The 23,775-nt window shown below is 34.8% G+C and overlaps 2 protein-coding genes and 1 long non-coding RNA gene across 7 annotated transcripts in view; 2 read left to right on the top strand and 1 right to left on the bottom strand.

The window, feature by feature from the left end:
* Naa15-16 (N(alpha)-acetyltransferase 15/16) overlaps nucleotides 1-9,985 on the top strand; it is a 29,956-nt gene extending 19,971 nt beyond the window's left edge. The window contains exons 9-12 of one of the 2 annotated variants that reach the window (XM_008194063.3): nucleotides 6,688-6,881; nucleotides 6,934-7,042; nucleotides 7,093-7,436; nucleotides 9,210-9,985. In XM_008194063.3, coding sequence (XP_008192285.1) covers nucleotides 6,688-6,881; nucleotides 6,934-7,042; nucleotides 7,093-7,436; nucleotides 9,210-9,410 — 848 coding nt within the window. In that variant the 3' untranslated portion in view covers nucleotides 9,411-9,985. The remainder of the gene's footprint in view (nucleotides 1-6,687; nucleotides 6,882-6,933; nucleotides 7,043-7,092; nucleotides 7,437-9,209) is intronic. The other variant, XM_970509.4, reaches the window with a different exon arrangement.
* The window catches only part of LOC664510 (mitogen-activated protein kinase kinase kinase 11), a 37,123-nt gene continuing 23,327 nt past the window's right edge, over nucleotides 9,980-23,775 (bottom strand). For 3 of the 4 annotated variants that reach the window (XM_015979403.2, XM_015979404.2, XM_008194064.3), the window contains 4 exons: nucleotides 22,808-22,984; nucleotides 21,661-21,753; nucleotides 21,460-21,598; nucleotides 9,980-12,479 (listed from right to left, as the gene is read on the bottom strand). In XM_015979403.2, coding sequence (XP_015834889.2) covers nucleotides 11,489-12,479; nucleotides 21,460-21,598; nucleotides 21,661-21,753; nucleotides 22,808-22,984 — 1,400 coding nt within the window. In that variant the 3' untranslated portion in view covers nucleotides 9,980-11,488. The remainder of the gene's footprint in view (nucleotides 12,480-21,459; nucleotides 21,599-21,660; nucleotides 21,754-22,807; nucleotides 22,985-23,775) is intronic. The other variant, XM_015979405.2, reaches the window with a different exon arrangement.
* Nucleotides 12,478-18,369, top strand: LOC107399079 (uncharacterized). Its single transcript, XR_010335456.1, has 3 exons — nucleotides 12,478-14,952; nucleotides 15,217-16,160; nucleotides 18,163-18,369. It is a non-coding gene; the product is annotated as an uncharacterized LOC107399079 (long non-coding RNA).

Here is a 23,775-nt window from a genome sequence, read left to right on the forward strand (position 1 = left end):
AAAATTAAAAGACTTTTTTCTTTCGTATTAGGAACAAATTAGTTGGGTGAAGTTAATCGCTTCCGCGAGCTTAATTAATTCTCTCGAGTAAGATTTGATAACGTAACATTGTTCTGAATGATTTTGTTTTGTGTATGGCACTGTTTTTGCGAAAGTTTGTCACATAATTCGTTTTGATTCATGCGAAGGAGTGGTAGTTGAATCATTGTTAATTGAGTCTGATATTTAAGCAATTGACGCATTTCTGGTAAAATTGTCTCGTCAATTTGTCATAAATCTCACAACAATAACTCGTGGTTGTGTTTAATTTTAATGAGGTGATTTTATTTGCTGAATTCATAAATCATAATGAGTCGATCAGGAGAATAAAATATGTTGGTTTGCAAGATTGCTTTTGTATGAACTAAACTATAAGTCCTTTTTAGTTTCTGGTTTAAATTACTTTTAAAAAATAAAAATTTATAGAAACGAAGGCACGTCATACATTAAACATAAATGGAGATATTGCTGTACGACATTCCCATCTTGACGCAATTAATTTGAAACATGAGTTTTTTTTTTTAAACGTGTGTAGATTCCAAAGAATCCTTTACAGAGGCCGTTTCATTTCCCACTAACGGGATTGAATATTTCGTGTCAAAGTTGGAGCAATTTTTTTAATTGCTATGTATTTTCCCTTTGACCTCGAAAATAATAATAATAATAATAATAATAATAATAATAATAATAATAATAAATAATGCACTTTCCAAGATTTAATAACTTGTCTAGACGAATAATTTTGTTTGTTGAACAGAATTTGCTATATCGAAAGTATCTAAATAGAACAAAAAGGGCCCTAAGACGGAGCCTTGGGGTACCCTGATGTAACTCTTCCACAGTGTCACAATGAATTATTCAGTTGAACCATTTGGCTCCGCTTATTTAAATATTGAAAAAAGAATTTTAAGCTTTTTTTCTCAAAACCCAGAAACTTAAGTTTAGCACAAAAGAATAAATAATTAATAATTATCAAGCCTTCGAAAAGTCCAGTAATAATTAATGCAGTATTTAAAGCGACTATCAGCGATTATGCTATTTATGCAAAATATTGGTTAGTGAAGAATTTGTACCTTTTCTAAACCCGATTGTGAAGAAGGAAGAATATTAAAAAAAATTACAAAAGTATAAATTTGTTTAACATTTACTTACAAAAAACTGCAAATTTGTCGCAATAGATTGGAGATTAATGTTTAATTGATTATATCATGAATTTCGTTAATGGTAGGTAGCTGAAATGAAAATTTAAAATCTTTATTTTGTAAATAATAATTGAATGTTTCTTCATGAGGAGAACCACAGTTAAAAAATAATCATTGACTTTATTAATATCATTAATATATGGGAGAATATGGGAGTTTTCTTGAGATTTGAAACCATTTTTTTAAATATTTTCGGCAACATTTTATGTTATTAATCTGATTTTTCCACTTTTCCTTTTTCAGTTCCACGTAATTTAGAAGGTTTTTTTAAATTTTGTTAGGACTATGTCTCTTTTTTCATAAATTTCTTAATGTTATCTGTTAACCAAGGTGAATATTTTTTTGTGAATTTTTAGTGCCTAAAGGGGCATGTTTGGCAAATAATTTTATAAGGTAAAATTTAGACTCAATTTCGTTAATATAAAGCCGAGTATAAAGCATTTGATCCTCAAGGAAGTTGAAGTATAAAAATATTTGTCATCTCTATAACAGAAGTAGATTCTGAACACTTTTTACATCACAAAATAGACGAGTCAACACTATACAAGTGTATATACTTTACAGTAAAACCTCTCAACAACGGACAATTGTCCGGTGTAGAGAGGTGTCCACTAATGGGAAATTTTAATATAGGTTTTGTTACGTTCCTACAAAAATGTCCGTTATTCGGAGGTGTCCGTTTAGGCGGGTTTTTCTATATTAAAAAAATGAAGAAAAAAACAGTTACAATAAATAAATTCACACTTAAAGAATTACGAAAATCTTTGAAAAATGCCACTTTAGAAGTTGTTGCTCTAGGGAGTCTATTTTCACCGGTATTAACTATTTACTGCCAAAGTGTTGATCACAAAAAATCGTCAGAAAATAACTTAATATTGAAACTAAAATGAATATTTTTCCTTTGACTTGGAAGTTGAACTTGGTACACTTTTTACGTGATAAATATTAATTAAAAGTGCACTTTTAATTGATTTTCTTGATTATGGTAGCCTAGAACTGTTGCATAATTTTTTACAAAACTGTCACCGAGTTACATATTTTATGATTTTTTTAATTATGTAGAGTAAAACAGCGATAATTATTTTTCTAACTTTATTAATTCCCTTATGTAATCTGCTCCATATTAATGTAACAATTTTCTGCTTTTTTAATACCATCACCTTAGTTGAAAGGCACCGAGGGTGTGTTTGATGTAAAAAAGACATAAATTACCAGCACAATGCAATTCTTACGTAACAATCGGCAAAGAATCGGACAAAACGTTCAAATCAGATCATTTTCAAATTACTCTTTTTGATTGTCACTCCGTTGATTGATGTTGGAAAGTTCGCCTTTAACAATAACGATCGTGTTGATAATCCGAATTTGCGAAGCAGGTGAAATGATGTAATAAAGTAACCGAAAAAGAGGCCTCGGGGGATCCCCCCATTTTTTTCTAATAACGGTAATTAGGAGTAAATGTCAGGAACCGATAATCAATGTCAGGTTCAGGATTTTGGTGAAATTCCACCGTTGTGCACCTGTTTTCCGTTAATTGTGTCATAAATCGGATCGTTAACCCACATGGGTGTGCGATTGTTTGAAAAAATTGCCGATATAATGCAACTGTGGGGCGTGGCAACTTCTATGCCCCTTGTGTCACTTGTTATACCGAGTAAAAGGTGCACAATCGTAATTCAGATCGGGTTAAATGTCAGCATTGTTGCTGAAATAAGAATTATTATCGGTGTGGGTCGATTGTGTTTGAAAAAATTTTATTGGAATGTTTTGAATATCTTACAATGCGGTAGGTCTTATTTTCCGGTAGTAATTATAAACCTAAATTTCTTAATAAGTTACGTAAAATTAGCGCGGTTTCGTGCACTATCTAGACTAGTTTTAGCTTCTGATTAATCGTTGAAAACTTCCATGTCTTGAGGAATTTCAGTAGAAAACAGAACGTACGTTACTTTGGCGCTGAAAGCGTATTAAAGGTCGATTTACAATAAATCCAATTTAAAATGGGTCTCTCGAGGCGTGGCTGTGCAACCATTCCGATTCTCAAGGTCCGAGTGGTGGTATTAATTTTTTAATATCAAACCCTGTGGAAAGCGTTCCGATTTTTCACGCAAATCAGGTCAATGCTCGAGGCTAGTAACATTTTGCGTTGGCTGCTTGACCGCACATTGAAGTCTCTCGATAAAGCACAGGTTGGAGGATTTTTTCCTGGTGTAACTAATGGGATAATTGGCCAGGAAGCAACGTAATGTGGTCTCGCCGAACCAGTGCAGTTTTTAGATTAATTTCGGCGACTTTTCCGCATTTTCATAACGATTTTTTTCGCAACGACGTTATGATGAAAATTGTTTTCCACTTCGTGTGTGAAATTACCAATTAGTTTCCTCCATCAACTTCCGTTTCCTTCGCTCGATCGACCGGAAAGTGTCGGTTTTTCAACGGTTTGAAAAAGCGCATATTAAATGCTTTCGATTGTAGTTTCGAGCCGCGAAAATGGTTTAGATAATTGGCATAATCGCACCATTCGTGGGGGGTCGTTCGTATTATCGTTCCTTTCACTTCCATTTAATGTGTGGACAAGAAAATAATAGGCATAGTTAAGAAATTAAGAATTTTTTGTCGCTTTTAATTGAGTTATTTGTGTTAATTTGCCGGTTGTGAGGCAATTTGAACATGACTTTTATCAGATCTTGGGGGTAGAGTGCATGGCCAGAGACTGGTCTAGGAGTGTCTAAATCGTGTGCATCGGAATTTGTTCCGGGAGATTGAAAATTTTGGCGAAATTATTTTGGCGAAATGTTCGCTATTAATTTTGTGCTGTAATCGTTTAGGAATGATCAAGGTTAAGCTGAATTTTTGGGTAAAATTAAATTTGCGTCTTGATTGACTTTTAAGAAAGCGGAACCGAACAACTAATCAATTGGTTTGTGGTCGAAAAATGATTGTCACATGTGAAGAAGTTTTCGAAGAGCTTCCGTCGTAGAAAGCTTTTCTCATGCTTTCACTCGTAATCACTTGGCCGTGACAATGAAAAATCAGTGATTTATTCCAGCTACAGAATATTGTTTTCAAATTATTTATATTAAAAATTGGACAAGTTGAAAAAGTATTCACTGATATTAGCAATGAAATAACCGCTAAATGGAAGCATCGTTTTTTAGTCACTTTCTTTATTACCTTAACTTCAATGTGGGAGGTCTATAATTTATAATTTCAAAGTATACGTTCTCCATTTTTTGAAAAAAATAAAATACATAATACGCTTCTGGTACAATTTTTAGGACACAATGAAATACAGAATTATTTTGTAAAAAATTATCAATTTCCTTTTTGTTTTTATGTTTCAGTCATTCAAAATAATTTTAATATGTAAAGTTTCTTTTAAAATACATGATTTGTTTTATGTTAATTTAATGTATTTTGCAACCAAATGGTTCTTGTTGTGGATTTAAAACGGGAGAAGATAATCATTTAAATTGAAGTAATTTGGGTTCTAAAATTTGCATACATTGCCTTGTAGGCGATAAGATAAAATACTGTTGACAGCTGACGTACTACAACTGTTGAATAATTTTTAAAGTGTTTTTCTAGCTTCTGATACTTTCGAAAATGGAAATCGTTAAGTAAATTTATTAATAATATTACTTTTTTATCTTCGTACATTTTGTTGTCCTGTCCGTTATTGCACACATAAAAATGTTGCTCTTATTTGTTATGTCGTTAAACAAAACCAATGATTTTCAGTTTCCACTGTCTAATTTTACTATTTTTAAAGTCTTTAATAATTAAAACCTGCCTGAATAAATTTTGTAGTTATTTTCGTACCCAAGATTTTTTTGTCCTGTCCGTCATGTATAAACAAAAAGTAAATTAATCAGAAGTCGTTACTCATTGCTTTGTCGGTTTTGTGGTTTTAACAAGTTCCATTTTTTACTTCAAAAGTAATTATTGGAATTATTGCCTTTTAAATTAAAAGAATTTATTTAATTTTTTTTGTGTCCCGTCCGCCATCAATTTGTATTTCTATTTCTTGCTCGTATTTGAAATTTTACAAATGTGGCTCCAAATGTAGATTGCAAACAGTTTGACTGGTACTAAATTCCTATAAAGAAGAATTCTCTTCTACTGATACTGTTTATAAAAATTGAGAAAATCTAAAAATGTGTGCAGTGTCCCGTCCGTTAAAATGGAATGAGTGATTTTGTAAAACTTTTGTCGTTTTCTGTTTGGTAAGCAGTTTTAGACATCTGTAATTTTAAACATTGAGTTGCGTTCGAAAGAAGAATTTTATTTAGTTTTTCTTCAATTTTAATTTCAAGTAAACTGATTAAATCAAATAGCAAAACACTTTTTGAAGTTTTCTTATAAGAGAAAAGTTTTCAAGTTTTCTGAAGTGTTAATAAACTTTTACAAAGAAAAACGGTATAAAAATGAGTTGAACAAAAAACTGGCGTCATAAATCAATAAAATTTGATTAGCTATGTATCTGTAACAACCCAATTAAAATTAAAACAACGCATATTCATGACTGATGAAACATTATCTTAGGATTGGAAAAAAGTTGTCCACATTAAACCATTTCCTCCGGAGAATAAATTTTTTGCTAACACATTTTAATTTGAAACAAACTACTAAGCCCCTCAGGAAATCATTTAACTACACCTTACAATTGACTCAAGAATTTTACTAATTGAAACAAAACACGAACTTGCGTAAAGATAAATCAAATTTATTTTTCTTTTTTATACGCTTGTGCTAATTGAATTAATAATGACTAATAAAAATGTCCTTAAAGAACTGGATCAAGGAAAGTTTGTTGTTATCGGTGTTGTGGGAGTTGATATGCCGGTTTCGGCAAGAAAACAATGCCAAATTGCATTTAAACAAGAAACAAAATAGCTTTAAAATTCTTGTTTTGGCGAAGTAATAGCACACACACACATCACTTCTTTAATGTTGTAACAATTCGTTAAGTAACATAATGGAAACGCTTTAGTTTACAATAGCCACCTGTCAGTCAAACGATTTGATTTCTTGACAAGGGAAACTTTCGTCAAGAACGAAAGCGGAAGCATCCCTCTGGGCTACAATAAACAATTTAAATAATAATCTACCTACGAAAACTGCGATGACATAACGCTTCCCTTATTTGGGCAAAGTGGCTGTAGGTGCCTACGGTGTAGGTGAAGAGTGAACCCAACTTTAATGGGCTTTACTTAACTTGATTAAGAGTTTTATTGAACAAGTTTCGTTTTAAAATAACAATAAAATTCTCCCCCGCATATAGTAGGAAAGCCCGGGGTGTCAAATTCCTTTGATAATTATTACATTTTAACCTTCGAACTAACTATTGTTAGGTCGTGTCGTGAAAGAGGGAAGTGCCGCCGGTTTGAAACAATCGTTAGTAATTAAGTGTCGCAAGGTTGCTAGCAATTTGGTTATTTTTTAGAAAATTTGGCACCTTCCGAATTGAAGAAATTGCGGAACAAGCAGCGAAAAGCTCGCAGGAAGGCGGAACAAGAGAGTGCTCAAGCAAGAGAAGCGCAAGTGAAACGTGACCACCACCATAAATCACGCCAGCAAGGGGATGTAGAAGCGGATGCACCTCAGTTAGACGAACTAATCCCCGATAAGCTGGCACGGGTAAAAAACCAAGGTAATTAACTATAAATTTGTTGTTTGTGGGTAATTTCAGGTCGAAGATCCGCTCGAACAAGCCATCAAGTTCCTCCAACCCCTTCAAAAATTAGCAAAAAATCGAATAGAAACCCATTTAATGGCGTTTGAGGTTTATTATCGGAAAAGTGAGTGGGTGTGTGATGGCTACAGTTTTATTGAGTTGTTGTTGTTTTAGAAAAAGTTCTGTTGATGTTGCAGTCCTTGAAAAGGGCTCATCAAATCGCACCGCAGAATCCAAAGCTACACAGTTGCCTGATCAGATTTTACGAAGTGATCGAACAAAATAAAAACTCGTGGGATCCGGCCGTTGAACAAGTGGTGACCAAAGAAGTGCAAATTTTGTTTAAAGGAAAAGACGCCAAACAGCTCAATAAAGAATTCCTAGAGGCGCACTCGCATAGTTTAGAAGCCGTACTCGAATGCTGTCGAATGATGTTCTATCTCGACAACAAGACACAAAGCACTGCTCTCAGTCTGGTCACCAATCTAGACAATAAATACGAGGATGTCACCCTACAAGTAAGACAATTCAACGAAACGATTAGCTAAAAAAATTACTCGGTAAAAGCCAAATTGCAACTTTAACCGACTAATTTCTTTTGATAATTACTGAAAAATTCAAACGAATGTGGTTATTTTTGAAGGGTGTTTATGTTCTATAACAATTTCCTTGATTTATTTTTTTTTAATTTCTTTAATTTTCTTAATTTATTTATTTAATTTCTTTACAAATACTTTTTACAATCTGCAATCCAATTTGAACAGCAAACAAGCGGTGTCAGAACTTAGGGCAGATTTCATTAATTGAATATAGTAATAATTTACGTATATGAAACCTCCAGTTTAGTTTAAATTCTTTGGAATTGAACTTTTAAACCATTCTTTATTTCAACCTTGTTTTTAATTTCGTCCTAAAGTTGATTCAAGCTTCGTCCTTGCGCAAAATATGTTTTAATTTTCGACGTTGTTAAGAAACTTTTGGGCCTGTTTTACGGAATTTTGCCAAAAAAAATGAGTGTCTGGCTGACAAATCATCCTAAACCAACCAAAAGTACGTTGATTCTTTTCTAATTTGAAATGTTTTGACGAAATTTTATGCAATAAGTGAGTTTGCAATACAAGGTAAGTCCTTATTTAAGGTCTATTCTAAAAAAATATCTGAAATAATTGTTTTTGACAATAAAAATGTGCCAAAAATCCTGGAAAAAGGGCAAAAATAGTGTAATGTTCACTCTTCCATTGGTGAACTTGCGGTGGATTGTGGATTTGAAAAAACTTCGACGAGAGAGCTTTTTTACTTGAAAAATGTGTTCAAGCATTTTAAAAAGACAAAAATAATAATTACGTGTTTGTTCGGCATTTTTAACACAATTCCGCAAAAGAAAAACACTTCCAAACGCACTAAATCTAGCGTAACAGATCAAATAGCATCATTTTTGACCTTCATGGGAAGTTTTTCGCCTTATTAGATGGATATTGTTAAAGCACGAGTTTTTTAGCTCAAAGTAAGGCAATTAAGACATTTTATGAGCTATTTTAACGAAATTTCGCGAATTAAAAAAGTTTTTTTGTTCATAAATGGGTCAAAAGAACGTCCATTTTGATCTATTTTGATTTTTTTTTCTCAAAATAATAAAAATAAATTCACCGAAAAAGGTAATGTCTTTCATCATTGGCCGCTTCTAAGGAATTTATGCTAAAACGAACGTTTTTGACTGAAAGAGTACTAGGAACGCTCAAAAATCTATCGAAAAAGGTAGGTAATGACTGTTTCATCTAAGAAATTTATGCCAAAAAGAACGTTTTTGGCTGAAAAACATACTAGAACGATCAAAAAAAAAGCAAAAGCAATCTAAATTTGCCTTTGTTCGGTCTGTTTGAGGGAAATTACAAGAAAAAAAGTTTTTTAAATGTACAAAATTATTGGAAAAAGACAACACTTGCGTGGTTTTTCGCCTTCTTTTGGGAAATTTTCTATTGTAAAGAAGATGCTTAATCTGAAGAAGACTGCATGTTTTATATAAAAAATATGGTTTGGGTTGAGAATGGATTTTTATTTTCCTCTTATTTTTTGTTTAACGTACCTTATCTGTTATGTAGTCACTGTTTTCTTAATTATTTTAAACCTTGTAACATTTCTTGTCGTACACTTATCCAATTATTTTGTTTTTTAGTTAAAGTATTTTGAAAAGAAATAAAACAATCCGAAACTGTTAAATACTTAAATTTCGTTTTCACCGTTTAATTACTGGCCGGATTGCTTTATTTATGTAATCTTAGGATGGAAAAAAGTTGTTGCCTTTTCAGAACTGCGTGAATGTGGCGGAGGCTTTGCGACGAGGCGACTTCGGAAGTTGCGACGCTCAATTAGAGGATTACATAAAGAAATGCCATAACCGTTTTCCGTTCGCCGCCGATTTTAAACCGGCGTCGGCGTCCCCCAGCGAGAGCAATCACGTGTCCCAAGACCAAGACAACTGCAACAGCAACTGATGACCGCCGTTCAATCTGCGCCTACAACTTTGCAGGGAATTAACCGGTGTCTTAGTGTGCAAGTGCTGACTGTATCATCCGGTTAAAAAGTGTTTTAATGAAATTGTCGCATAGGTTGTTGATTTTTGTGGTATGTCGTACCTCAGGACTGGTAACTAATTGTTTTATTATGTTTTATTTACATCTCTTTGCTTTCTCTTTGTATATTTTCGCTTGGAATTGTTGTGAATTATTTCGGAATTGAATTTTATTTTTGACAGTTTTTTACTCACCTTGCGGTACGTTGTAATTCGATTTAATGACTGTATTGGTGACAAGACTAGAACCGTTTGTACCGTTGGGTTTTTTACTTGTGTGTTTCATAGTGAAATTAATGAATGGTCTGGAGTCGCACTGACATGTCCACCGATGATGATTCTTCACAATCAAAATAATAATTGTGTGATTCCAGTTTTAGACATAATAATCATATTCACAACATTAAGTTTGTAGATACCCATTACTCGTATTGAAGCCGTTTCAATACCATAATTTATAATTATTGTAAATTTTGGTTAATAAAAAAATACTTAATACTTGTAGTGATTTATTAATCTTTGCTCAAGAAAAGACATTAGTTTTATAAATTCTATTGAGTCGTTTACAATTCACACAAATGAGTATTGAGTAATAATTTCTCACGAAAAGAAATTTGGAATGTATGATACAAAGGTCTTCATTTCTTCAATAAATATAACATGATTTTCACAATGTGGAAGCCACGTGTTATCAGCTAAAACTACAATATGTATAGTTTATGTACACTTTATCCAATACTGAACCTCGTAATTGTTAAAAATACAATGGCCACATGTACTTGAATAGTGCGAACCTTCCCTTTAACTCAATATGACAATCGTTACGAGGAAGTTCCGCACGAATATAATACATTATAATACTTTTTCCCTTACTAACATTAAGAACTGAGTACGTTAATTAATAAAAATCTTGTTATTATTTATACAAATTAATAAAGTTGGTCATTTCATTTACAATTATCAACAGGCGTATGACTAAGCAGAGCCAAAATGTGATGATATACATCGGAATGTTTAAGCCAGTCTTTTTCAAAAGTCAAAAAACTGTCAATTTCCACCACCTCGGGGTATAAAACTGATAAATTCACATTCTATTCATTATTATTAAGGCAGCAGCAATGAGTTTCCTTCTATCAACAAAAAACATTTTAAATAAATTGCACCAAAATGACTAATAATGTTCTTATCACTTGTACGTCTAAGCTGCATAATCAGGCACTATGGATTGTGAAATGTTGATATATCATTATGAGTCTTCACCGATAATTCAAATTCAGTGATTGAGCAGGATTGAGGCCAGCAGACCACACACGAGTGAAGTCTGTTAGTCTCGCAAACAACCATACGTATAACACATACAATAAAATTTACAGCCAAATACGCATCGTACAGAGTTAACACTTGCCGAATTAAATACAAAATATAATAAATATACACAAATTAGACTAGGAATACATTATTGTAGGGGGGCGGGGCGCTCACGCCCGAGGCTTGATAAATCAGGTCGGAATAACATTTTAAGTACATTTAAAGATAAGGAAGATTTAACAAAAAAACATATTTTTTGTTGGTAACATTTTAATCCTTTTTAATATCTGCATCGTAGATTATATATTTTAAAACATGTTGCTGATAGCAACGTGTTTTAAATTAAAATGTCCAACAAACAAAAATTTAATAACACTTATACGCTTAAGTTTTCGGGTGTCTAGGTACGAAACTCGCATGCGCTCGTTGCATAACGACAGCTTTCGAACTTTAATCTTGTGTATTTTTTCAGTTTTTTTTTTCTTTTAAACAGAATGGACTGGCTACGCATGTTAAACTTGAAAGCGATTTCTTATTTATCGCAAGCTTCGAAGTGTTGGCGCCCCCTTCCCGCCCAACATCACACAAATCACTTTATTGGCTAGTATTAAATACTCAATATTGCTAACAATAATTTCAATTGTAACCGATTCAACCCTTAAACAAGTCTGAAAATTACGTAAGCCACAAAGGTTATGACCAAAACTCCTTATCCGCCTGCTTCTGCCGCGACCTCCTCGCTTGCAGCGGCACCGTCGGGTCCTGATTTTGCCTCGGAACGGGCAAATCAATGAGCGTCGTTGGCGAAAACCTAACGCGACTTACAGAACTATTACTATCCTTCGCCGAAACGTACGAACTATCGTCACTCGTCAGACTATCAGGCGGCGTTGGATTCGTCGGGGTATTCCCCCCAGAGTGGCCCTGACTCGCCTGGTAATTATTCCGCTTCAAACTCGAGCGTAACTTCGTAAAACCCGAAGTCTCCAACGTGGTTGGACGCTCGAAGTTCGACTCTTGCGAGTTCTGCCGCGAGTAGGCGCTGTAGTCGTAGTCGTACCGCCGCAGGTAACCAGATGTGTAACTCCCCTCATCTTCCAGCTTGAAGCTCGGGTTGACGTTTGAGCCACTTGTCGTAGTCGAGCTGTTTGAGACATTGGACGGGGTCCGTCTGTGCCCCTGCGGCAGTCTTTGGGGGGTGCGTGAGCCACTGTGGCTACTTATACTGCTCGGGTTATCGTAAGCGTAATCAGTGCCGTAACCGTACATGGTGGTGCAACTGTACTCGGAACTGTACCCTGCGTAGTGGTCCGGGTAGTGGCCCCCGTAGTGATAGCCGGGGGCGGAGCACCCGTGACAGTGAGGGGGGTCAGTTTGGTAGTCGCCCGGAACGTAAATCGTGGCAGTTCGGTCGAAAGGGGGGTAGTGTTCGGAGCCGTCGTTGCTTGTCGAGCTTGATTTTCGGCGAGGGGAAGGGTTGGGAGGGTGGTGTTGGGGTGAGTCGGTGAAGCGCAAAGGACGTTGCTCTTCGTGCTGGAGGGTGATGAGTTGGGAACCGGTCAACATGGGGCGGCAGTGGCGGGTGGGGCCGTGGTAGGTGTTGTGACTGTAGCCGGAAGTTGTGGAGTATTCGTAGTCTTGGTTCTCGATGGGTCTCCAAGCGGGGAGGTCGACGATTTCCGGCCTGGAAAGACATCAGCAACTTAAAAACTATATTACATAATGAACACCGATCATTCGTTAGCTAAGTTATTTCGATTAAAAAATGAGATTTTGAGATACGACGTTATAACCAGTGTGCGGAAATTTTATGAGGGCTCTCGCGATGTTCATATTTATCGATGAAATGGTCCGTTACAGCGCGTGCATTGGCGTAGTTTACTTGGGGTTTATACAATTAATGTTACCGGTCGCTTACAAAAATCTAATTAAAACATAAATATTATTGTTTTATTATAATTACGGAGTACCCAAGAAAAATTGTGGCAATAAAATAATCGCTAATTTATTAAGACTGCGGTATATTTGTTGAGATTATTTTCTGAACCAATTTTAAAATAGCTTCTGATTGGCTAGTTCAAACCCTGACAAGGCATCTTACATGGACACCAATGAAGATGTTTAATACAGGGGAGCGTAAGTCACTATTACATTTTGAAAATGTTGCGTTTTAATTCAGTGGAAATTAAAATTAAAAACTAAATAAAAATATTTTAATCATTTTCTCTGAGAAATTCGCTTGAATAACTGTGATTCTTTCTAAATTCTCGAAAACTGATTCCGTTTTGCGGTTAAAATATCTTTGAATTTCGAAAAAGATCTTTCTACATCACAGCTGGTTACAGGAGTAAATAAAAAGTTTGGTGCTAATGCAAAATATGTCGAAGGTGCTACATTATTCGCTATTTGTTTTAAAACTAGAAAATCGGGATTTCTAGTAACTGCGTCAATTTTTGCATTAAATTTATCTTGTAATGACCATTCTACAGATTTTAACTCTATCAAAGTAGACTCAAATTTCTCAACTGTAATGGATAATTTTAAATTTTACGTTTCTAGAAATTTGATCGTAGTTGGAATATTTGAAAAATTGTTTTCAATAAAATTAAGTTGAGAAACTAAATTTGTGGTTAAAACTAAAGTTTTACATTGATTAATGCTTTGTGCATCGTCGTTTAAAGCAATAAACAAATGATTTTAATTGATTAAAATTTTTAGAAATTTGCTTCTAACCAAGTACCCCAGCTTGTAACTACAATTGTTGATTCGTCAGAAACGTTACGATTTGTATATTTTTTTTTAAAAGGACTTTAAAGAAGGATTATTTAGTTATCTACAAAATGTGCTCGAGGTGAAAGCGCAGCGTATTTCCCTTTGAAACGTGGTGTGGTTGAAAACACTTCAAGGGCTAAAAATGGTAAATAATTAAAAAAATATTAATGTCACACCAAAGAATACTTAGAAATGAATTACAATTTCGTAATTTAGTTCTACTGGGTCACTTTTATGCTTTTTAAATAAGTACATGAGATAAAAATGTTCTTTTGACTTTTTAGATATTATTAAAATTAACAGAGAGTTAGGGCGGTTAAAAGTAAAGGTATAATTAATAGATAAGTGACATTAATTATTTTTTAATTATTTACGAATTACGATTTTTAGCTCTCGAAATGTTATCAAAGGCGATGAACACGCTTCAGAGGGAAATACGGTTCGGTTTCACCTCAGGCGCATTTTGCAGTAATTTAAAATTGCAATAACTTGGTGAGTCTTACAGATAACGAAATGATTCTTGCACCAAAAATTTATTTCAAGTATTAGCTTTATTTCGTCTCGACTATGTGGGAGTCTATCTTTTAAATTAAAAAACTTTCTCGCATCTCGAAAATTTTACTACACAATTATGCAACGTTACAAGAAAATGTAATTTTTTTGGTTTCCCTTTATCAAAACTCAACCTTGTTAAACTACGTATAAATCTGCATTTATTGAAAATTTGTTTGCAAAAAAACGGAGTTTCTAGCTTTATCCAGAAGGAAGATATGAGTATGTAAACGCAAAATGTGTCCAATTTTAGGTGTTTGCAAATTTTTAGCCAAAACGTCTTTTCAGTCCCTTCGCGAGAGTTGAAACAAAAAATTCCTTGACTAAACATTTTTTAATACTCTTTCCTAACTTATATCAACAATGCAAGCTGTTCCACAACATTTCGATTTAAAGGTTTATCTGACTGCAAGCGCGCGCCCATGCACTAACCTTCGCCCATAAGATTTCCTCACACTGGTTATAACACCTAGCCACAGCTTCCTTGATTAATGAAGGAACTTTCCCTTCACACGGCTGGCCGCATTGCTTAGTTCCTTGGCACATTTTTGTTTCTGAGAGGGAGCCACTATAAAGTAAAACAATTCTGACAGTTCTAAGGTTAAGTGTTGTCACATGCTGTCAGTGCAGAAAATTTCTAAGGCAAAACGCATTAGTTTTAGCTGTATAGTTGTAGAAAACGTATTCTACAAACATTTGGCACGTGTTTTTACTATGAGGAACCAAAAGCGCATGTTGCCATGTGAGTGACCAAGAGCATATGCCAAGAGCGAACTGCGAAACACAAAACGAACGTAAAAAGCGTCATACAAACTTGAACATTTTGCCGAATAGTTAACAAACATTTTTATGCTCACGAAAATGATCAAAAGAGTGTTGGAACGCATTTGCAATCAACTGTACAAAATGTACCCATTAGTGTCCAAATGCTTTGCATTTCAAATTTAGATTAAAACTTGTGGAAAAAAATGAAACTAAGCTTTGTCTTGCCTTCCTGTTAGTAAAATTTTGTATAAATCTTGTGCAAAAGAGGTTGAAAACTTAAATTTGTAAAAAATATGACGGCTGTCACGTTTGAAACCAAGTGAATTTTTCAGCAGCAACTAATAGATGGCGCTACAATAAAGTAAGCTCTCAAAAAACACTTTTTTTGTTCAATGCGACCAGCCGTGTAAAGGGTACCTCCCTTCACTAATCAAGGAAGCTGTGCACCTAGCAAACGTTTAGTCTGTGGTGGGAGAACCCTCTATGATTCAGTCCTATTTCAGGACTGTGCAGTTAGGGACAATATTTTCAAAAATAACTTGTGTGAAACAAGGACACAAAAAATAGCTTGCAAGAACAAAAAAGCCAAAAAATAAGACTGTAGGCACAAAAATAATAGCTGCAACACCAAAAACTGGAATAAATTGGTTTAAAATTTAAAAATTGTGACATCACAACATTCTGGCGGACATTCGGGCATGTGACTTATTGGTGGACGTCACATGATGTTACGCCAGCTGCGCAGAAGGCAAGAGCGAGACAGTCGGTAACGAGGAGTGGCACGGGTTACGTCGAGAAGCCACGTATTAGTGAATTTCTGGTGTAATTAATTAAAAAGCGAATAAAGGCGTTTTAAAGTAAAATCTGAGTGTAACAAATCAAAAATGGGATCAAGATCGGCGTCTGGGGCGGTGAAGAAAGGCGACGTGAACAAGATGGCGGATTTTTTGTGCAAAACGACGCCATTTTGGGGCGAGCGACTGGACGACGGGAGTGCAAAAGGTGAGTACGAACGTCAGATGAGTGGTGCACGAGTTCGTAAATGAGATTTTCAGCAAGAATTTGGCGACAAAGGTAGCGAGATCAAAGATTGCTACAATTGTCAAGAATATGGGTCGCACTTCAGCTGACATTGTCCGACACATTAACACAAAGCGGAGATAACAGTGTTCCAATCACCAACTTAGACATGGGAAAGCTGAGGTGGAAGGCGAAACGAATAATAGGACGGGCGGAGAAGTGCACAGAGCAAGAGGCGGTAACTAATGTGTTACAGGTGAGCAAAAGCACTTTTCAATTCTATCGAACTGGGCGAGGGACAAGTCGGGCGAGATCAAACGTCAGTTATACTCCATTCGGCAACCTCTTTCCTCTAAGTCTAATCCTTTGTAAATTTTCATAATCAGAAGAAAATAAATTAGTGTTAAATTTTGAAAAAACCTACGGCATTCATTTTGCAATATGTAATCACAAGAATACAGAGAAACCGAATAAAATTGTAATATCACCTAAACAAATTGAATTAATAGAGAAAACTAATTTTCTGGGAATGTATGCATTGACCATAAGTTAAGCTGGACTAATCATATAAATAATTTATTAAAAAAATTAAACTCAGTACATTTTACAATACGTGTTTTAAAAAAAATATATTAACATTGAACAACTAAGAATAGTATACTTCGTAAATTTTCAACCATTACTAAGCTACGGTATAATACTTTGGGGGCAAAGTGTAAAGATATCAAAAGTATTTGTTGCTCAAAAACAAGTCATGAGAACTATGTTTAACTTAAAATATAATGAAACTTGTAGGAACATCCTTAAAAGCAATAACTTCTTGACAGTGACTGGTTTATACATATATAGATTACTTTTATTTTTCTTTAAACAGAATCTACTATTTAATGTCACTAACGACCATAAGTACAATACTCGCAAAGTAGACTTAGAGTGTCCAAGACACAAACTTACGCTGACGGAAAAAATTGTTATTATGCAGGAATAAAACTATACAATAGTTACCTGTGCATTTACGCACACCTTGTAATTTACATTTATTTAAAAAGAAAATATTTGACTACATTTTGGATCTCGAGCCATATACTTTAAATGAATTGTATAATATTAAATAATTAAAATTATTTTTGTTATTGTTATAATATGTGTTATTAATAATGTGTTATTGTATAATACTGACGTTTTTCGTATCAATTTTGTTACTACTTCTGTAGAAATTGATAGAAAATAAATTATTATGATTATTAAAAAAAATCATCAAACCGAACGCACTTCCCTGTTTCTTTTGTTGTGGAAATCGAGGGTATTCGATCCCTACCCCATATGTCTTGCCTTGTCTTTCCTTATCAGTGTATGTTGTGGGAGTAAAAGAGAGATAGCGACATAAAACTTTCAGACGAGTAACGCGATTTCGGATCAGGGGTAACAAAAATACAAAAACTCAAGTTTTGAAGTAAACGAAATGTTTAGGGGGCACTGGATACCTGTCACCCTGAGTTTCGTTTTATTGCTTAGAGGAAAGATGTTCGTGAACGAACTATACTCGAACTGACAAATCAAAATGCAGATTGTTAACTCATTTGGGCAAATGGAAAATTCGATTAAAAGCCATATCGGATATCGCATTCGGAACGGGGGGTAGTACGACAAAAGATGCAAACCCTCTTGGATTCGGGCGTAATTAGGGAATCAGACTACGCGAGTCCTATTGTACTCATTGCGATTTTTCGCGAATGACGGCAGTGTGTAGGTTAGCGGACGGCCATTCTGGTTAAATAATTATTAATTAGGACGGTTGATGAAGACATCTTGGCGGGCATGAAAGCGGGCTACAGCGGTTGGAGCAAGTCTTAGATTTGATTGGACAGACGGGGTATCAAATTATCAAATTAAAACTCGAAAAATGTATTTTTCTGCATGATACAGTAGAAGAGTACTTGGGAATTTTCCTATTCCTCAAAACGTTCACAATGTACGGCAGTTTGTTGGATTGGGATGACTGGCGAGTTACTTTCGAGAGTTCATTAAATTTTGCGGTATTGACGCGACCGTTGACAGATCTTACAAAACATAAGTTGAGTGGCGTTAGTGCGACAAAAGTCTTTTGACGAGCTTAAGGCGTTGCTTGTTGATACACCAGCTGCACACAGATGCAAGTAATTTCGGTATTAGGTGGCGTTTATCTTAGACGATATTGTGGTACTACAATTGGCGAAAAGGGTGACTGATGTATTAATCTGTTTCTTTGTTTTCTTTAGTGAGGACACTAAAGTGCTGCTGGATGGCCGACTGTTAGATCACAAAATTCTGGCGGGACTTTGGGCGCGATCTTCCGGCATGTGTCGCATTGGTGGACGTCACCGCAGAAGGCGAGAGCGCGAGCCAGTCGACAATCAAGTGAATTTCTGGTGTAATGTATTAAAAAGTGAATAAAGGCGATTTAAAGCAAATTCTAATTTTAAATTTCGCTGTTTATTTTTTGTTCTATTTTTTGTTGAAATATTTAGTTCGCAAAAAATTTCCGAGGGGGCAAAAAATGGCGCAAAAAATTTCCGAGGGAGCAAAAAATGGCGCAAAAAATTTTCGAGGGAGCAAAAAATGGCACAAAAAAGGCAAAAAATGGCGCAAAAAATTTTCGAGGGGGCAAAAAATGGCGCAAAAAATTTTCGAGGGAGCAAAAAATGGCACAAAAAAGGCAAAAAATGGCGCAAAAAATTTTGGAGGGGGCAAAAAATGGCACAAAAAAGGCAAAAAATGGCGCAAAAAATTTTCGAGGGAGCAAAAAATGGCACAAAAAAGGCAAAAAATGGCGCAAAAAATTTTCGAGGGGGCAAAAAATGGCGCAAAAAATTTTCGAGGGAGCAAAAAATGGCACAAAAAAGGCAAAAAATGGCGCAAAAAATTTTCGAGGGGGCAAAAAATGGCACAAAAAAGGCAAAAAATGGCGCAAAAAATTTTCGAGGGGGCAAAAAATGGCGCAAAAAATTTTCGAGGGGGCAAAAAATGGCGCAAAAAATTTTCGAGGGAGCAAAAAATGGCACAAAAAAGGCAAAAAATGGCGCAAAAAATTTTCGAGGGGGCAAAAAATGGCACAAAAAAGGCAAAAAATGGCGTAAAAAATTTTCGAGGGAGCAAAAAATGGCACAAAAAAGGCAAAAAAAGGCGCAAAAAATTTTCGCGGGGGCAAAAAATGGCGAAAAAATTTTCGAGTGAGCAAAAAATGGCACAAAAAAGGCAAAAAATGGCGCAAAAAATTTTCGAGGGGGCAAAAAATGGCACAAAAAAGGCAAAAAATGGCGCAAAAAATTTTCGAGGGAGCAAAAAATGGCACAAAAAAGGCAAAAAATGGCGCAAAAAATTTTCGAGGGAGCAAAAAATGGCACAAAAAATTACCGAGGGAGCAAAAAATGGCACAAAAAAGGCAAAAAATGGCGGAAAAAATTTTCGAGGGGGCAAAAAATGGCGCAAAAAATTTTCGAGGGGGCAAAAAATGGTGCAAAAAATTTTCAAGGGAGCAAAAAATGGCACAAAAAAGGCAAAAAATGGCGCAAAAAATTTTCGAGGGAGCAAAAAATGGCGCAAAAAATTTTCAAGGGAGCAAAAAATGGCACAAAAAAGGCAAAAAAAGGCGCAAAAAATTTTCGCGGGGGCAAAAAATGGCGAAAAAATTTTCGAGTGAGCAAAAAATGGCACAAAAAAGGCAAAAAATGGCGCAAAAAATTTTCGAGGGGGCAAAAAATGGCACAAAAAATTTCCGAAGTAGCAAAAAATGGCACAAAAAAGGCAAAAAATGGCGCAAAAAATCTTCGAGGGGGGAAAAAATGGCGTAAAAAATTTTCTTGGGAGCAAAAAATGGCACAAAAAATATCTAAAGGAGCAAAAAATGGCACAAAAAATATCTGGGGGAGCAAAAAGTGGCACAAAAAATATATAAGGGAGCAAAAAATGGCACAAAAAATATCTGGTGGAGCAAAAAAATGAATTAACTTAATAATTTAAAACTTTTTTGCACGACTGAGCTCTATTTGATTGTTTACTACGCCTGTTTCCAAGACAGTAGTGGTGTTTACTAGTTGCTACATCGAAAGGTGTTCGGTAAGTAATTTTGTCGACGCCTTGGACGTAGCAACCGGTAACCATAACCTGCGGTCTTGATAATCATTTTGACATTATTTAATAAAACTTTAAAAACAATTAAGAATCGTGCAAAAACGCCATAAACATCACGAACGCTAAGGATTGCCGATCCAGGACAATAATTGGACTCGTCGCTCCTACAAACAACAAATGGTACAAAAAGTGACACAAAAAGTATTTGCGGCTGCAAAAAATAAAAATTTTGTTTAATTCTTTGAAGAAATATTGAGTTCACGAAAAATGGCACAAAAATAATTTGTGGTAGCAAAAACGGGATATAAAATTAATTGTGGGAGTAAAAAATTTGTTGCAGTAACAAAATTAACATAATTTTATTCTTTTTTGGTATATTTTATTGTTACTTGTCCACTATAAACTAATAAGTCTGTTGGAAATAAATTATATTATTATTAATATTTAAATTAAACAAAAAAAAAAAACAAATCTGAAACTATTTGCCCAAGAAATGAGTTTCAACGACTGGTCCCTAAAAATGAACGTCCCTGTATTAGTTTTCAGGTAGGTACCTCAAAACAACGTTACGTGACGTACTCGTAACAAAAATCAATGAATCAGACAAACCTACTTGTTTCCCACCTCCCAACAATTAATTATCTAACAGATTATATTTTTTCTTGGTGACGCTTTATCCATATTCTTACACAATTCATTTTGTGCCGTTTAATTTTATTCAGTTTGTCACTTGATGCTATCGCGAACGGACGCCTTAAAAATAAAATCAAAATTTTGCGGATTTTAAAGTTTCAAATTCGTTAGTGTTGTGCTATTGGAATGGATTTCGAGAGAGAAAATAAGAAAAGAATACGGATTAAAGGGTTAGTGTGTAATTTTAGAATTGTAGTTGTAGAAAAATTACACTAAGAAGATCATACGATGGAAAAAGATGCCATGCCATAAAGGTAAGTGCATTTATTTTATTCTTATTTATCGCCAAGTGAGAAAATTTTATTTTTGTGTTGTATTTTGTATTTTATTACGTGGTTTTGTCCTGTTTTAATTTTTACATCTCAGAAACTGTAACATTCGGATAAAACAATAATTGTTATAGTCAAAATAACTCTATTTTGACTTCTTTTGTAGAAGATTCTTAAATATGTTTACAGTACTATTTCCACGACCTTTAGCTCTACGGATTGTTTAAAAACCAAGTATTATTCAAAATAATGAATCGACTAGTATAGAAAAAAATTAATTAATATTTCTACTCTGCTTTTAAAATTTTTGTTACATCTTACACTAAGTTTACTAAGTTTCAAAATTGATAGTAGCAAAGAAAGTGGTAAAATTCGTTGTACAATATCAATAGTTAAACCAGAATTCAGCTCGCTTTGCATCTTAATTTTTGATTAAAACCTTATTTAACGAGGGCTTTAGTTATTAAGAACAAGATTTTTTACCTGTTAGGTTGTAGCCTTGGATGCAGGGGAGACACATTCGACAATCGCACATCATAACCTGACGCCACTCCGGCCAACATTGCGGCGATGTTGTACAAAACTAATTCCACAATACTTAACTTTGGTTTCAGCCTTTGACCTGTAAAAAAATAGTTAGTATTTTTGGCGGTCGACACTCTTTCATAGCTTTAGGCAACTTACCGTCAGCACTGTACAGGGTCGGAATAGGTACGTTATGCCTGATCGTTCCTGGAATGGGATATTCAGGGCCCCAATCTTCAGGCGGAATGAAATCTGTTAACCCAAACAAACACTAGCGATTCTTTCACGCATCAAACACAAAACACAGCTACTACACAATAAAAAAAAACGAACAGAAGCAAAATAAAAAACTACAACAAGACTGAAAAACTCCAGCATCCGGTTAATAACTTTTGTTAAGTCTTGAAGAATTAATAATTTAGTAAAAAGTTAAAGCAATTAATTCCTCGTTTGAAACTGTAGTTGTGGTACCAATGAGTTAGTCTAGACCAACATTGGCACTGAAATGTTGTGTTCACCAACAGTGCGAAATAATCCCAAAATTAAGGACATGCGAGTGATAAAAAAAATACAGTAATTAAAAAACATTATTACAATGTTTATTGAAAATCAAATTACATAAAATAGAACCATCACCATGAGAGAAGCAGTTTGAACACGTTTCAAACACATACAAAAATCGCAAAACGTGTTCAAAAGCCATCAATTAAATTAAAAAACAGCACAGACTAAAATACACTACACAAAATATAATAATAATATAAAAACAAGACTACTTAAGATAAGGCTGAAATAAAATCAATTAAAATATGGTCAAATCAAAGACATGCTACTGTGCTTAAAACTAAAAAAGTATACGTAGTTGGGGGGAGGGGACTGACTTACATAGAACATTCGGGAGGTTTTCCTCGGAAACGCCTAACGAAAAGTCGCGATTAGAACAAGAGAATTTCACAGCGCGCAAATTATTTGAGTAAGCGTTCGGTATCATCGTGATTGTCGTTAACATCGGCGTATTCTTTCGTGAAATGCACCGAAGTGCTGACCCCTCTCGCAATAACGAAACTATCAGTGCTAAACACAGTATCATAGTGCGATTCGGTGATATTTCCTATCGACCTGCTCAACCGTTCGTTCTGTCCCAAGCCGGGTTTTTGCATTAGCGAAGCGTTATTTGTGGGAAAACTATTGTTACGTAGAGTGCTTCCGAACCGTTTAAATTCAGAAAGAGTAGTTAGAGCCGACATTTTACTAATTAACATCTGCAGACCTGAGCTTTTGTTACTGTCAATGGGGGAGGTGTTACCTATGTCGTGGGGCTGTCGGCTCAACACCGGCGTCCGGGTCTTGTCCAGATTGGGGGCGCTTTTCGACCAGATCGCGCTCCTGTTGGGGGCTGGTCTGAGCATCGTTATTTGGCCCCGTTCGCGCTGGTGGCACGTGCTAGGGCCCCACGTTTTCCCCTTTACACCGTCGGCTGGTACTGAAATACAACAACAACCCCCTGCCCTCAGTGTTCTATGGATAGAATTTTAGGCGATGAAAGTGGAAGAATTGCCGCTTTGCTCTGGTTCGGTGTGATTAGCACGACGGCAGACGACCTTATTTGCGCTGGCAATGTGCCAAATAACTTTAATTCCGACGCGACAGTCGCTGATGAGGGCGAGAATGAAATATTGCCTCATATTACGAGACTTCTTATACACAATTTACGAATCCTTAAATTCATTACAAACAAAAAATATTTAAAAATGTTTTATTTGCTTTAAGGATTTGCAAAATACTTTGAATTTCAAACACATATTTTTTTTCATTTATTAAATAGATTACTATTGTTGTTGCTTTTATTCTATGGCCTGAGTTTTTTCAAACACTACAGTCAATTTTGGAACACAAATACCAGAATTGGTTTCACTTGGAGGCTGAAATACTGACAAATAAATGTTAATAACAATTGTTAATTATCTGTAAATTATTACTTAAAATAAATATTGTAATGTTACAGAAATTAAAATGTTACAGAAATTTTCAGCTTATTCAAATGTTTCGAATAGTGTCTTTTTTTGTCGGAAAACTATGGCTTTCCTATGTAATATTTTTTCCTTCATTACCTGGTGTAAGTTTTTCACATAGAAGTAAATATTTGAACATTTCGAAAATACTAAAGTTGGTTTCAATTATGGGCCGAGATAAGATATTGATAAATAAATGTGAATTATCTGTAAATTATTAATTAAAATAAATATTGCAATGTTACGGAGATTACGTGTGTAT

The sequence above is a fragment of the Tribolium castaneum genome, chromosome 9 (genome assembly GCF_031307605.1).
Source record: "Tribolium castaneum strain GA2 chromosome 9, icTriCast1.1, whole genome shotgun sequence".
Taxonomy (NCBI): Eukaryota; Metazoa; Arthropoda; class Insecta; order Coleoptera; family Tenebrionidae; genus Tribolium; species Tribolium castaneum.